The sequence below is a fragment of the Lonchura striata genome, chromosome 6 (genome assembly GCF_050655825.1).
Source record: "Lonchura striata isolate lonStrDom1 chromosome 6, ASM5065582v1, whole genome shotgun sequence".
NCBI lineage: Eukaryota > Metazoa > Chordata > Aves > Passeriformes > Estrildidae > Lonchura > Lonchura striata.
In genome coordinates, this window is record NC_140708.1 from 1,759,426 (window position 1) to 1,775,514 (window position 16,089).

Consider the following 16,089-nt stretch of genomic DNA (forward strand, 5'->3'; position numbering starts at 1 on the left):
TCCAGTGACAAGATAGGTGCAGAGAGACTCTACAAGAGACAAGGGGGAATGGCTTCACACTGACAGGATGTTTAGGTTAGGTAGGAGGAAATAATTTCTCCCTGTGAGGGTGGTGAGATCCTGGCACAGGGAACCCAGAGTAGCTCTGGCAGCTCCATCCCTCAAAGTGTCCCAGGCCAGGCTGGAGGGGCTTGGAGCCACCTGGGATGGTGGAAGGTGTCCGTGCTCATGGCAGGGAGTGGAACGAGATGATTTTCAAGGTCTCTTCCAAACCAAATGGGTCTGTGATTCTACGATTCCATTGGTTGTATTGTTTGCATCCCAGGCAGTGAAAGACATTTCTTTTCAAGTACTAGCAGGCCTAGTGCATGCTTTAGTCCTGCCTTTGAGCATGAACTGAGATTTAGGATTCTACCAATTGATGTAGTTTTCTGTACTGAGAAAAAATTGTATTTCCTAGAAATCTGCGTGTAAATGTCACTCAGAATCCTTTATGTTCTGTTTCTTTTGCCTCTCTTTGCTCATCAAGATTTATCCATTCTGTATCAGGAAAGGCATGTGACTAGACATTGCAGGGGTTAAAGGGCTCTGCATGTTGGTGTTGATAATTTTTGAAGATTCTGCCCTATGGTCAGACTTGCCCAAGAGCAGGGCCTGCAATGTAGAATGGCAGCATTCAGTTTGTGCTGATACTGGAGGCTTTGTGTGAGGCTTGCATAACCCTGCTGGGAAGCTGTGCCAGGGCTCCGTGCTGCCTTTGTTCATGGGTGCCTGCTCCCAGAACAATTGCCATGCTGGGCTCTGCTTCCCCACTGCTCCTGCCAACACTTCATGTCTCAGTACTGTGGGTACCTCTTGGTGGCACCCAGGTGCTCATAAAATATTTCAAAGGAATACCCATTTTATTCTCTGGAAGGCAGGCAAGAATCTGAGGTGTGGAGGAATAAAATATGTCCAGATGAGCCCCAGCATGCAGGGAGCTAGGCACTTCTTTTCCTCTTATTACCTTGGGTGTCAGCAGAGGATGTTTCCTTGCACGTTCTTGGAGCTGATGGCCCACAGAGATCCATGATGAGCTCACCATTGGGTGAATCCTGTCTGTTGTGAAGTCTGTGCTGCCTGGAGTGTGCCTAGATGTGTGCAGAACCTTCTATAAATTGGTTTGCTTAAGTGAACAATGTGAACATGGCACCTTGTGTGTATTTTGGGTTAAACTAAACTTGAACTTGATTTTTTGAGTCCTTTGGGCTTCTGTAAAATTGTACTTTTTTGGAGCCACCAATCAGTCTTTTCCCATTTTGTTTTGGTAGTTTTACATTCCATCTCTGCAGTGGAAACTAGAATGCTGCTGTACTTACTCTGACTTGCTGCCTTGTTTGTTTTTGTGCCAAAGCTATAATTAGCCATTGTTTAGCCACTCCTCTTAAGCTCTCAGGGCTGGTGGTACAGTATGCATACATTCATTTTGCAGACACTATACGTGGCAAACCTCCCCTCCCCAACTGCTGTCATTGTAGAAAAAGTTTCAGTGGTGGAAACAAATGCAATGCAGACAAAACTGGTGGTGTTGGGGAGCTGTGGTAAGATGAGTGTGGCCTGAACATGGTTTTAATTTCACTTACTTCAGCCCATACATCCCAAAGTTCCTGATTTTTGATTTCTGAGCGATCACGCATCCGGTGTCGCTGTGTCTGCCCATATCCTTTGGTCCGGCTGGGCAGCACGTGGTCCAGTCCTGGAGCTGTAATTAGGAGCTGACTAACAAATATTCCCTGCCTGGTGCTTATGCAAAGGTATTTGTCAGGCTGGGGTTGGCAGGGAGGGCCGGAGGAACAGAGTCATTTCTGGGGTGCGAACCAAAACCCCGCAGGCACAGGCAGCAGCAGCTCTCTGAGGAGGCTGGGCTGGTGTTGCTCAATCCCATTGCTGGCTCTCTAGTGGCATCTGGGCAGGCTGGTGGCTCCGAGTCCAGTCTCAGCCTGGTTACTCTGGTCACATCTGTGGCCAGAGCACGTGCAGGCAATGAAGTGTCAGCAAAGGCAGGGCTAATTGGAGCCTTCCTTCTACTTAAATAAGCGAGGCTGCCGTGTCCTTGCTGGCTCGGTGTGGTTTGTTTTCAGTCAGGAAGCTTCTCCTGGGAAGAATTCGTTGTGTTGGAGCAGAGGCTGTAATTACAGTGGCAGCGCTGGTATTCTGCCTGCTCCCGTAATCTGAGCTGTTGGAGCCATGTCCCTTGGCCTGGATTTACTGTGTGACAGCCACCTCCTGCCTCAGCTCTGGGAATGTGAGCAAGCTGATGGCAGACACAGATGTTCAGGTTATGGTGTGTGGAGAAGTGTAGTAATTACATATCCTCTGAAGAGAGAGAGGCATAGTTCTCTCAGGGTTTTAGAAGCTGTGAGAAAACTCGGAGAAAGAATTCAAACAATTATTCTCTTTCTGTCACCATTGTTTATAGATAGTTCTCTAGAGTATACTATTCATAGTTCACCAATAGTGTGAGAGAAGATTCCTAAAGGCCACTCAGGTCTTAAGTCCACCATTGTTTCTGTAAATTTCTAATAATGAAGTGTCTTTTCATGCCTTCTGATGATAGAGTCTCTATATCACCTTTACCTGTCCCCAATACCCTTTTGGCAATGGAGAAGTGGTCAGAGGGTCCCTAGCTTGGGAATATGCGTGAATTCAGGTGACAGCTGAGGATGTGGTATAAACTGACAGAGTAGGTTTAGACTGAATATTAGGAAGAATTTTTTCCCTGAGAGGGTGGAGACAAAGGGTGCCCAGAGAAGCTGTGGCTGCCCTTGGATCCCTGGAAGTGTCCAAGGCCAGGCTGGATGGGGCTTGGAGCAGCCTGGGACAGTGGAAGGTGTCCCTGGAAGTGTCCATGGCCAGGTTGGACAGGGCTGGGAGCCACCTGGGATAGTGGAAGATCTCCCTGTCCATGACAAAGGTTTGGAACAAGGTCTTTACTGGCCTAAACCTTTCTGTGACTCTGTGATCTTAGCCCCTCCTTGGACAGTCAGCCTCATGGTATTGCTTAACATAAGCTTGTCTTTAAAAGCTACTTTGATTCTGTGGCGTCATTTGGAACCCACTTTAAACATTCTTTTGGAGGAAGGAAGGTTCAGCTGGTAGAATCTTTCTTCCCATTTTTACACACAGGTGAACTCAGACAGTGTTTCAATTTGAGCAGAAACAGAAGGCACTTGTAACGAATGTCTGAAAGTCTGAGGTTCTCCAGTTTATTGCCATTCTGTTTCTTTTTCTTTCTTTCTTTTTTTTTTTTTTTTTTTTTTTTTTTAAGCTTTTTTGCATCCTAAAACTCAGCTGAGGAAATGCTGTTCTGGCAAGAATGCAGAATGTACTCTCATTAGCTTTGGCATTCCTCCCCCCTCCCTTTTCTATCATCTGGGACAGAAGAGCATTACTGCAGTTAATTTGTGTCTTTTGTAGGGGCGTAAGTGCTATCCCTGGAACCAGCTCAGCTAGCTAATGACTTTTAGAAATACAGTACTAAGGATGTATTCCTAATCTGTTCAGCTAAAAATTCAATATGTAAACTGCTTAGGTAGCTGAGTGCATTAATATCAGTACAAATGAGCACTGCAAGTCCTAATGATAGCAATTAGTATTTCATCTGATACCTGGGTCTGTCTTACTGCTCTGAGAATTAAAAATAAAGCTTCCAGTGGAGATTCTTTTTCTCCCTGCTCTTTAGTGTGCTCATAAATCAGATTTTTAAACTGCTTCTGAAATAATCCTGTGGCTTGTGAAGTTCTTGTGTGGGAAAGGTTCTCTTACAGAAATAAAAGCAGCTTATCTACTCTCTTCTAATGGGAAGGGAACCTTTATTTTTTGATGCCTTCACAAATAAGCAGTTTATTGTCTTAGATGAAATTCTGTCTTGTAGACAGGTTTAAAATCAGGTCAGCCTGTCGTCTTTAGCCCAGCTGGAGAAGCAGGAAGACTTTTTTTCACTCTGAGCAGCAGCTGCAGGGCAAGGGATTCTGATAGCTGGGCTACCCAGAGGCTGTTTATTCCCTCTGCCCCCTCCCTGTAAAATGGATGTGGTATGGGACTGCAATCATAGAGAATTCCAGAACGGTTTGGGTTGGAAGGGACCGTAAAGATCATCCAGTGCTATCCACCTTCCACTCGAGCAGGTTGCTCTGAGCCCTGTCCATACTGGGCTTGGACCCTTCCAGGGATCCAGGGGCAGCCCCAGCTTCCCTGGGCCTCACCAGCCCCCAGGGGAGGATTCCTTCCTGACACCCCATCCAACCCTGCCCTCTGTCAGTGGGATGCCACACACCCTTGTCCTGTCATTCTACTCATGTAAAAAGTCACTCTGTCTCTTTTTTCACAAGCTCCCTTTTAACCCAGCATGTTCCTGGGTGTAGTAAAAACATTTGAGTGCAACCTTCTAAATGCTCTCTGGTTTCTGTGGGATTAAGTGAATAATTCAGAAAGTAAAGGTCTCTCATGTCTTGCTGGATACTTTCAGGGAAAGGAGCATTAGGGAAAAACTGAGCCAGGGAGCTGAGAAATTGTAATTCACTTCTAACTCATCTTCTGTGACAATTTTCACTAGGTTTTTAAATCCCAGTTTTTATTATGCTCCTAAATGGATCAACTTCATCCTTCAAACTCATCTAAGTATGAAATGAGTAAAGAAGGATAGTGAGAATGAAATACAGAGAAAACTTTACCTGGTCGAACTGAAACAGTTTCAGATTGAGTATTTTTAAAGAAGGAAAGGGGAAGAAATTCTTCAATGTCTTATGAACGTAGTGAAAATCTTCTCTCATTTGTTCAAAATTTGGATATACCATTGAGTTCCTGTATGTCAGTTCTCAGGGGTTTCAGTGACAACAAAATGTGCAGATCTTCTGTCCAGAGCTTTCTCCAAGAGTGAGGTCAGTCTCTTGCCAGATTTATTTATTTTGGCTTGGCCATTGATTGAAGTGACTTTTGTCGAGAAGGTCATGTTCCATTTTGTTCAGGGCTTACAGTGTCCTCCATCTTCATGAAAAAAAAAAAAAAGGCACAACCCACTTTATATTTGATGCTGCAGCATTTTCTTGCCATGAGTTGAGAGCAGCTATTGAGACAGCAGCCCATTAGTGGCTCCGTTTCCATTCTTTAAGTGCAGTTCCAAACCAGAATGGTATCCTGGATTTCATCGGGGCAAAGAACCAAAGTCATTGTTGCTGGTTAAGCACTCATTTCCAGGGGTTTGCCAGTGAAGATTGTGCAAACTCACTGAAACTTAAGTAGCACCTCTGGTTAGCTGAAAAGGTGGCTCTTCCCTTAAATTCCGGGGTTAAATCGGCTTTGTGGTGAGTGGCTTGGAGGATGGGGCATTCATCGCCTAATTACAGCCGTTTTGTGGCTGCCTTGTTTTGGAGGCTGAAATCTATTTTTAAATTGCCCTTTGCCAAGTGAATAGGTGCTAATTTGCCTTCTCAGAGCTCAGTGCTGCCTGCTTTTGCCAAATTCAGTTTCCTGTCCCTTCAGCCTGTGCTGGGACATGGGTGAAAACCCTCCTCTGTTAAGGGTAAACGTTGGAATTGTGCATTAATTCTGCCTGAATTTGTGTTTGGGTTGCTTAAATACTTTCAAACTCTGCCATGCTGTATACATTTTACTGCTTTTCCAAAGTAGTGACTGTTCATTAGTGTTGCTTTTTGGTAAGAAAACCTGCCTTCCTCCTTTAGTTATTAGGAAAAAGTTGGCTGTTTTTTCAGACTGTTAGTAGCCTTTTCAGTTGTATTAGAATGACATGTTACACCCTTTAAAAAAGTTAATTAAATGCTGCTCGTGTTTTTGGCTTGACCCAGAAGTGAGAGCTGTGAAGGGTCCTGAGAAGGGGAAATTTTAGCAGTTATTAATTTAGTGGTTTGTTGAAAAACTGCTCTATTCTCACCTGAGGTCCAACAGCACAGGAATGAAGGATTTATTCCTTCCAAGGTTTAGTTACAGATCGTTTGAAAAGCCCCATGTACTTTCCCTGTTGCTTGGAGGGTGAAGCTCTCAAGTGCTGGAGATCTCCCCACTTAAATTGGGCTGGTCAGAAGGGAAGAGGGATTTGGGAGAGGGCTCTGTTCCTGTTTATTCTTCTTATCTCTGGAAACCTTTTGCCAGAGGATTGGATGGAAGAGCCCTGTTCAGGGGGAGATGTCCTTTCTCTCCTGTGCACATGCAGTTTTCCTCACCCTGTTCTGATGCTCTTGAAAAGCATCTGGTTTGAAGCTATTGATTAGGAACTTGGGCTGTGTCCCGACAGTAATTCCTGCTTTGACATTGTAATTGTGCTTGCATCACCATTTTCTAGGGGTTACTTTGGCGGCCCGAAGTGTTTTCCTCTCCCATCCTCCCTTGGTGTGTAACATGCAAATTAGATCTTTAAATTAAGGACTTGCTGAGTGCTTCCATCTTCATTGAAAATCCAGCCTGAGGTACTTAATAGACCTGTTTTGGCGGTACCTTCGCTCACCACCTGAGAATTCCTTGGAAAAAAATTAACACAATTCCTCCTCTTGGGCAGTGGTAAAATCTGGTGGTGGTTCTTGGGCCTGTGCAGAGAATCTTACATTACTCATCTGCTCTTGGTGCTTCTCTCTCAGTATTTGAAGTCTCTAAAGGTGTGTGTTTTTATCTGTGACTCTTGAGTGGAAGTGAATAAAAACTGTCTCCTACATCTCCTTTTTATGTCACAGATCCTTCAGTGAGGTCCACAGTGCACAAATGGCCTGAGCCAGCTCAGGTACCAAAATCCTCTGATTCCTAACAAAGTGGGACACTTGTCTCTTCCTGTTGCCATCTTCATCTCAAATCTCACATGGACAAACTGCTTGACATTATATCTGTTCTCTAAATTTGCACTACAAACAATGATCCAAAATACAGTTTCCAAAAAATGAAACCCTCGCTAACAAAATTTGAGTTTTCAGACATAAACAGCTAAAAGTACATTTGCTTAAGATTATTTCTAGAGAGAACTAAACCATGTATCTAGGATCCATAGCACTGATTTAGAAAGTTTAGTTCATCTACTACTCAAAAAAATGGCTGGAATAATTTTGATTTCTTTGAAAGGCAATTAGAATATTTCTTTACTTGAAGAAAAAGAAGATGCCCAGTTTAGGTGAAATGTATCTCTAGGACACACACCTCTAGAACTCAAACTAATTTTTGTAGGAATTAAGGAAAACATGAGGTCTGCATACCAGAAAGCACCTTTTAATCAACAGTTGGCTTTTTGATGCCCTACTTGTTTTCATTTGTGCTTTCATCAATATCCTCCTGGTTTTTCTTTGCACAGGATGCCATTACTCCCTACAAGGAAATCCTCCAGATGTACTGGGAGAAAGTGACAGGCTTTGTGAATGCCCGGTGTGATGGACTGGAGCCCTGGCAGCTCATTGGGTTGACTTTTTCTTCCACTCTTGCAACTGTGTGGCTGCATGGCTTCCTCTGTCAGCCTGAGAGTAAGTACTTCACATGGGGGTTTTCTTACCTTTGAGGGAGGGGAGGTGGCCCTGAGCTGTTCTGGGCAGTGGAAGGAAGGAGGGTGGAACAAGGCCAAACACTTATTGAAACAGACTTTCTGCTCTCACCTAATATTTACCAAATTCTTCTAAATTAAGGTCAAGACTTGTCTGGTAAATGAAGCTCCCTTGTTGTGTCAAAGGGTGCATGGAATGTGCTTCTGTCTCCTTCCCTCCCTTTTTCCTTTGGCTAAACCATGTGCTTGTCACAACACCCTCTTCATGCCCAAACCCTGGGGAGATTTATGGAGAGCTGGGTTCCTGTGAACTTAATAATTGCTGCACAGTGTCTGGATAACTCTTGGTTGTTTCCCTTCCTGCTGGGGGAGGAGATGTGGTCTTGATTCCATGCTGGGGGCACATTTCATCCTCAAAATATTCAAGATATAATTGCATGTGATAGTGTGAGGAAATTTTCTTGTAATTCTTTTTTTTTTTTCCCCTCAATATATTTCCGGAGTATCTTCCTGTTTTGAGTGGTTTCTGGTACTGGCAGCTTTTCAGTGGAACTGAGTTCTGCAGAACTTGCAGTTTTCTCTGGTCGTGTGATGGCCTGGGGTCACTGCCATGCCCTCAGGGATGCATTTCAGTTCCCACAGGCCCTGGGGTTACACACTGGTGGCAGCTTCTTAAAAATAGCCAAGTTTTTGATGTTTCCTTCTGTGTCTGTTTCTGAAGCAGACCTTTCCCTTCGTAGTCGTGGGGGCAGCTGAGCAGTGGATGTCTGTAAGGAACAAATTGCTATAAAACTTCTGTTCAGGACAGTTATCTTCCTAGCTAATACCTATACTGTTGCCCAATGTATTTTGTTTAAGTATGGCTAGCTGTTAGAAGATCTGATTAGTTTGTCAGAATTTTTCAGGAGTTGGCAGTCTTTTGTCACTGAAAATGGTTGATGAAACAACGTGCACACTGAGATGTGCAACAGAAATGTTATTATCAGGACACTAACAAATATTTTCTGCAGAATGTACCGATTAGTGTCCTTGGTAGCTTCACAAATTGTATATATGATGTGAAATATGTATGAAGTGTAGATAAAATTGCAGTTTTAAAATTGATGATTTTTAAACTTTATTTAGTTATTTTTTAGCTTGTCCTGTAACTGCTGGTATGCAGGTAGGACTGGGAAGGCATTTTGGGTATCTGTAAAGCATCTGTGATCCAGATTTCATTCCTGCCTTTAGAGCTACCTGAGTTTTCCAGTGCTTGTCATCAGTGGCTTCTCTCATTTGAGTCTTTGTGCTGTGGTGGAATGTCTTCTCTTCCCTCTGTCCATCCCCTTTCCCTGAGTCACCTCTCAGTGCATCAAACAGGGCAAATCCACATTTTGTTGTGGTTGACACTGTCACAAATGCCCCTGCTCCCTCCTTTGGTCTGGGAGCCTGTTTGACACTGCTCAGTGGTTTTGTTTTCAAGTAACTATTCTGGTTTGAAGAGGCAGGAAATGTTAATAATTCCTTACCTTTAGCAGACCCTGAAATCCCTATCTTTCCTGTAAAAGTCCACATGTGGGTGTGAATTCCCATGTAAGTAAGAAACAAATAACTGATTCCTGTAGATGGCTGCTGTTCTGCAGTCCAGATGTTTCCATGGCATGGTCCATCCATGAAAACCTTGCTCTTGGATCCACACATCTGTCTCACCATGTGTCCCCTGTGTTATTTCAGCTTGGGTCAGGAATGCTGAGCCTGGATCATGAGCTGCATCAGAAGTCTTTTTTTGTTGTTTCTTAGGTTCCTTTCTGCTTTTTGTCTTTCAGGTTTGACATCCCGAACTAAAAAGCAATTCTTTAAACTGCTGAGAAAAATGCCATTTGTTGGGGCTATAGTAAGTATTTGAGCAAGTACTTAGAGGACTATTCTAGGTCTTTTTTTCAGCTCTCTTGGAGAATATACAGTTCTGTGCATCTTTGTTGTCATGTCACTGTGATCCTAATGACCCAGGATATAGATCTGGAATGTCTTCTGCTGCCTCCTGACTGAATGACAGATGTAATTTCTACCCAATCTTTTTGTCATAATATCACTCCCATAGTAACTGGGTTCCACCTCTTTTTAACTTTTGAGCTATTTATATTAACCAAGAATGAGTAAATTCTCCAGTCATGTTCCCTTGGGTTTAGATTTTAAGAAAATGAATTTAATTCTGGAAAAAGGGACAGGATTGAACTGGAGTTGTTCTTCTGAAGCAGTGTGACTTGTGAGACAGCAATTGTTACACTGACAGCAATTCTACATTGTTGTGCAATGTGGAAGGGTATTTATTTTAATCAAGCAGCTGGCCATGATTTGTTCAGGTCAGCTCAGGTACCTATTAGCAAAAGTTAGCAGAAGGATATCAGCACTTTTTGTAATCATTAAAATGACCCAGGAGCTGTAGTGTTTGGGGTTCATTTGTTTGTTGGGATTTTTGATTTTGTTTTGGGTTTTTTTTGTTCTGTTTTGTTTTCATTTTTTTTCTCAAAAACTTGAAACCACAGCTGTCAGCATGTTTTAGCAGGTTAAGGAGTGGGGGTGAACACATGCACAGCTAGGTTATTTCACCTCATAAACCGTGGTATCACACTCTCTGCACTTCCTGCTGCTTGCTGTGCTGCTGTATTTACAAGTTGATTTCAGGGCTCAGAACTGTTACAGGCAATTTTATCCAAAGAAAGTAGCAGAGAGGAATTTTTCCTTATGCTGTGGAGATGGAAGGAGTTCTCCAGTTTCTCCCATATCCCTCTAGAAGGAACTAAATCCCCTCCCTGTCCTGTTAAGTTCCCCAACTTTTCCCTCCTAACCTCAGTAGCCCTTGATCAGACAAATTCTCTTCTACTTGTTTCTTGCCTGCCTGGTAGCAAAGGACACTTTATACAATCCATATGTGTGTAAAATCTGTTGTGTCCAGACTTCCCTTCCCAGGGTAACCCTGCTCCCCTGTGCCAGAGCACTCCTGCTGTGTCCTATCTGTGTCCTCTTTCTGCTCTTTGGTTGGTTGATACCTGATAAATTATCAGGTGCTTGCAAGAGGCCTTGACTTTGAGGCATTCCAATGTCCAAAAGTCAATATCCAAACACCTGTGTTGCCTGGAAGAAGGATCCTTACTTTGGAATGTGTTGTGAGAAGAAGTCTGGGGTTTCCTGAAAGCAAGGTGTGGGTGGGAAGAGAGAAATCTCTGACCTGTGCCTGTGGTGGAGATGATTTTATTGTGTTTTTGTGAGTTTCTAAGCTGTGTGTGGGGGTAGAGGAGGCAAGGTACAAACCAATGCTCCTGAAGACCTCCAGAAATTAAAAACTGTGACTTGAAAAGGTTTGCTGAATAAAAATGCAGGGTTTTTTCCTTGAGATTTATTTTCTCAAGCACTAAGGAAAGGGGTCAAAGCTCCCAGTGCAGCAGTTCCTGTCTGCTCCATCGACACCACAGATACAGGCAGTTCCTGTTCTGCACACACTCAACAATTATTTGGAATTTGACCAGTGCCATAGTTTGATGGGCTTTTTTCTTTCTTTTCAGATTCAAAAGAAGATTGATGAAGCTTTGAATGATGTCACTTCCAGTTTATCCTTCCTGAAAGATGAAAGGGATTATATCAAAGCACTGCCAGAACAAGGCATGAGCCAGCCTGAAGTGCTGCAGAAGATGAAAGAATACAGCTCAAAAGGTGAGTCTGTAGTGCAGCAGACAACCATACATGACACTTCCTTTCTTAAATGAGTCCCAGTGACTCCTGCTCATGGTTTCAGCTTAAATATTTTGTCCCCTTGCAAATTTTTGTCTGTTTTTCTTCTGGATGTGACTGAGATTCATGAGTTCTAATGCTGCATTCAGGTATTTACATTGAAATTCTGTTCCTTCCACAAGAATTGTAGGCTGATGGGGAGATGGGAGAGCTTAGGAGAGGAGAAATATGGAAGAAGTTCTCTTTTTGGATTGCATTTCTGAACAGTTGCCTTGAGGTTTGATTTTACCAGAAATGTAAAGCCCCAGAAAATACTCACAATCAAGAGAAGCAACTTCCAAGTAGGATTGTTAGGGAATTTCCAAGACTGTGACCTCTTAAAAGAGACAATGGTTTGTGCCTTGAAAAAGCCTTTTAAGGAAGACTGATGATGATGATCTCCTGGCTTGAGTCCACACAAGCAGTGTCTGACGCTCAGTTGGAGTTGTAAACATGTTCCCTCTAATTTGTGTGCCTGTTACTCCTAATGAGCAAATCTAGGTGACTTCCTGTCCAGGGGAGAAGATACAACTGTATCCCAAATTTGAGAAATGCCTTGGAATTAATATTCTGCTACAGCAGTGCATCTGCTTCAAATTCAGAAACAATGTCATGATCCAGTATCCTGGGACAACTTCATTCTTTTCTACTGTTGTGTATTGCCAATGTTGCTTCTCTATGTATTTTCTCTTAAATTTTTGTTTCCTTCCTTCACTGAGTTCTTTTTTCTTTTCTAAAGTTCCCCCTGTTCCCCTCCCCCCCACCCCTTTGGAAATTTCCTAGAAGTACCAGTTTAGGTGAAATTTAATAGGAGTGCTGGCACTGTGGATTTTAGCACTACAAATTTGGCATTTCTATCTCTTCTCAGCTTACAGTGGTGGTGGGTGGTCCTTGAAAGTGGCTTTAATTTAGTGTCCAGTTGGTTGAACAGCAGTTTGGGGAGACTGCTGGGGATTAAGTGGATTATTTATTAATATAACTGCTTGCTCCAGCTACATGTTGGTTATATGCTGACTCTTTAGTCATCATTTACTGGCTGTTTGCTAAGTTCACGCAGTGCCAAGGGCTCAGCTTCACACACAGCTGTCCCTAGGCCACAAAACTCGGAAATCTCAAAAGCTGAGTCCTCGTCTGTGGAACTGGGGGGATCTTCCATGTGCTTTTCCACCCTGGCTGGGAATGGCTGTGTTTGTGAGCAGTGTGTGTGCCCTTCCCTCTCTTCCAGGAAGTGTGCGCTGGCAGGATGGGAAAGTCTCTGGGACTGTGTACAGTGGTGAAGAGAAACTCACCCATCTGCTGGTGAAGGTAAAGTGCAAGCAGGCCAACTTTGCATCTTCAGGTGACCAGAAACCCCTCAGAGCTGTTCCAGCATCCTACAGTATGTAGGGAAGATCTAAAACTTAAGTCTAGGAAGGGGAATTAGTGGCAATTTGGGCAGTGTAACTCTGGCCAGGTAACTGTCCCTGTGAAAACATCTTGTAGAGATAACTGGGATCTCATCAGATGAGGTGCTGTTTTGAGTGAGAAAGTAATTGGTAATTACAATTTAACTGGGAACTGGTACTGGAACAGCTTTCACTGAGCAAAACTAAACTCCTCTTGGTTTGAGCAAAAGACTTTTGGGAAATATTTTTTGGTGTGGCTGCGTGGTCCAAATCTTAGACAATGGAGCACTGACATGCTTCAGTGGTGTTTTTCTGAGATCTGTTTACCTGCTCAGGAATTCCTCCCTTTGAGAAGGCTGCAAAATAAGCTAAACAGCCTAAAGGTTTGTTTTCAAGTACATCTCCTTCCAGAGTTGTTTTGCTAGAAAGGGAAGTCTGGCCCTCTTGTTCCTGGGAACAGTTTTTTGTAGCAGTAGTTTTTGTAGCAGACTCTGTTTGGTGGTTGCTATTGCCATTTTCTTCCTCATGTTGACATTTTCAGTGCCACTTTTGGAGAAACAAAGCTCAGAGCAGCCTTTCTGGAGGGGCCTCAGCTTGGATCGCTTTGTGAAAACATTCCCTTTGTTTGTGCTGATTAGTCACTGGTTTGTTTTGCTGTATTTTATTTAGCATCCCTGCAGTTGCTTTTTGATCTGGACTGCAGGAGGTTGGGGCTGGCCTGTTCCAGCCTTGTATCCTCTGAGTCCACAGTTGTGGAATGAGCAGAAATACTGGTTTCCACAGCCACTTTCCTTGTGGTGTGGGTGGGCATTTGTGCTTTACTATCTGCTTCAGAACCCCCTCAACAGTAAACTTGAGAACAAGTTCTGCTAAGTCACTTTTTTTTCCTGATTTGTGTAAAGCAATTCCAAGATGTATCTTGTGTTCTTCTTCAAAAACAGCTAAATTATTAGATCTGTCCTTGCAACAAGAGATACTGCTGTGCTGTAGAATCCACTCCAAAGGTCTGAATGCCTTAGAAAAGCATTAATTTTTTTCTTTACTTTACTCCTCAGCTTCCCAGCTTGTGGCATTTACTTGCAGGAGCAGTTAAGTCCTGTAATATTCTTAGGGTAAAATGCAGCTAATTTGCTTCTAGAGTGCACATTCTTAAAGCCTCATCTGCAAGTCTAACTTTCTTTCTTTGTTTTCTGAAGGTGTATGAAGAGTTTGCCTGGAGTAATCCTCTCCATCCAGATATATTCCCTGGTCTGAGGAAGATGGAAGCAGAAGTAGTGAGGATTGCCTGCACGCTCTTCCATGGGGGCCCTAAGTCTTGTGGTACTGTAAGTAGCCCGTCTTTGCCTCCTGAACATTTTGGGTATTTTTGACTTTGATAATTGGAAATGCACCTTGTGCTCTCTAGATGAGCATGAGGGTAAGCTCATTCTGGTGTATTCCATGCCAGGTCTGTGGAGGTTGCTTAATTTCTCTTCTTGAGAGAGACAATTTCACTCAGAGAAACAGTTCTCTAAACAAGACTGTTTACTTCAGCTTTTTTTTCCCACCCTCTCTTAAGTGACACAGGCTTGATGGCATTTGGAAAAGAGCAGTGGTGTAATGCAGCTTGGCTGGGTGTCAGTGGGGAACTGTGAACAGAGAAGTGTCACTCTGAGAAGCTCCCCTCAGTTTTAGTGTCTGAGCTGGAAATCTGCAAGCCTGCCAGATTGCTGAGCTTGAGGGCAAGGCCAACTGGCCGGCTGGCTACTCACCAACAAGCAGGCATGGCATGGATTGTCAGCTGTCCAGCTGGAAAGATGCATTTCCAGGCTCATGTGGCCTTCCTGTGCAAACCAGTTTTACAGTTTTGATAAAATTCCCAGCAAGAGTCCAAATGTCTGTTCTTAAACTCATGCTTGCAGTGTTGGAAAGTGTTGACACAAGAGCTTAGGAACTGAACTGGCCTTGAGTGGGCTTTCCCTGTAAGCTGGAGGCTTGCTTGTGTTAAGGAGTTGATACTGGAGTAGCTTTGTAGTAGGTGTAGTTGGGATCAGACTCGAAGTGGGACTGAAGATGAACTCAGCTGTGTGGGAGTGCAAGATGTAATTGTATTTGAGAGGAGGAGGTGACACCCTCTGACCTGACTTTTCCTCTCAGGACTGTATTCCTTGTACCACCTTCAAGTTTAGAGGAGGAATGTGCTTCTCTGCTTATAAAAACCATTTCACCTCAGCTCCTTCCTGGCTTGCAGAGCTGAGTTTATCCCTGGAGCAGGGCAGGGGCTGGGCATGAAGCTGTTGGGACTTGTTTCTGTCAGCAGTTGGGACATCAGCTTGGGGAACTTTGCTTGCTGAAGCCTGCACAGGGGATCTTTGGGTTTTGTTATGTAAAACACGATGTAAAGGTGGCAGCCTTGGCCTTGGGTGCTCTCCCACTGAAATGGAAAAGTGGGATTGCCTAAGAGAAGGTCAGAACAGGTCAAAAACTGCCGCAGCCAAAGTGAGACCTGCACGAATATACTCTGGGGAATCCTGCTTTTCCTTCTGTCCTCCTCTTGCTCCCGAGTACAGTGCCACAAAGCTAAGATAGTGGAAGCTTGCTGTGGAATTCTGTCCTAGCTGCTTGAACACAGCCCTACTGGCAAGGGAGAATGGGAGGGCTGGAAAGTTGATCGGCCGGAAACAGAAGATTAATTGCACCCTTGTAATTTCCATGTCTGAGTGTTTCCAGTGGATTTTTTGTCTTCCTCCCGCTGCTCTTCCTGACTGTGAAGTGTCCAGAGTTGCTGGTCACTGGTGGAGAGATGTGGGTGGGTATATGGAGGTCACATGCTCTTTAAGTAGTTGGGCTCAAAGACTTCTCTTATTTTCTTTTCTTCTCCCCAGAACTGAATTAATATTTCAAAATAATTTCTGGAGGCTTGGACAGTTGCAAACTCAATTAAAAAGAGGATTTTTTCAAACTGATGATTTGCTTTCTGTCTTGGGAAGGCTGTGCTCAGCTGGTGACTCAGTGGTGCAGTTATACTTCTGTAACTGGTGAGACTGTAAAGCAGAGAGGTTTTAATACTATACCAGGGAAGGTGCAATGCTCTGAGTTATCTTTAAACTGTTCAAGAGGGGCTGCTGGCTCATTCTACTGAGAAGGTCTCTGGGCTTACTCGATTCAACTTGTGCAGTGTTGAAATTTAGAACAACTGCTTTTTTCCACCTGAACTCCCTTGCTGCCACCTCTGAGAGGCAAAGTGTTGTAGTGCCAGGCCCCTGTGCACTGGATTTACTAACCTGGTTTAAGCAGCAGGGACTGCTTGGCCAATTTGTTGGTGTTGGAGGTGATCCCTGAAGGCAGATGGAACTCATTGGTGTTTCTGAAGAGGGTGTCTGCATCTGTGCTGCATGGAAAGCACCAAAAAGTTTCTGTCTGGACTTTTCAGTGAGGCAGTTTCACTTCCTTTGTGCTCTGATTTCC

At 43.8% G+C, this 16,089-nt stretch overlaps 1 protein-coding gene across 1 annotated transcript in view; it reads left to right on the forward strand.

Annotated features, from left to right (window-relative positions):
• Positions 1-16,089, forward strand: part of SGPL1 (sphingosine-1-phosphate lyase 1) — a 30,321-nt gene that overhangs the window by 1,857 nt on the left and 12,375 nt on the right. Inside the window, exons 2-6 of the mRNA XM_085583759.1 lie at positions 7,328-7,493; positions 9,316-9,383; positions 11,053-11,200; positions 12,483-12,562; positions 13,839-13,967. Of these exons, the coding sequence (XP_085439885.1) occupies positions 7,328-7,493; positions 9,316-9,383; positions 11,053-11,200; positions 12,483-12,562; positions 13,839-13,967 (591 nt within the window). The remainder of the gene's footprint in view (positions 1-7,327; positions 7,494-9,315; positions 9,384-11,052; positions 11,201-12,482; positions 12,563-13,838; positions 13,968-16,089) is intronic.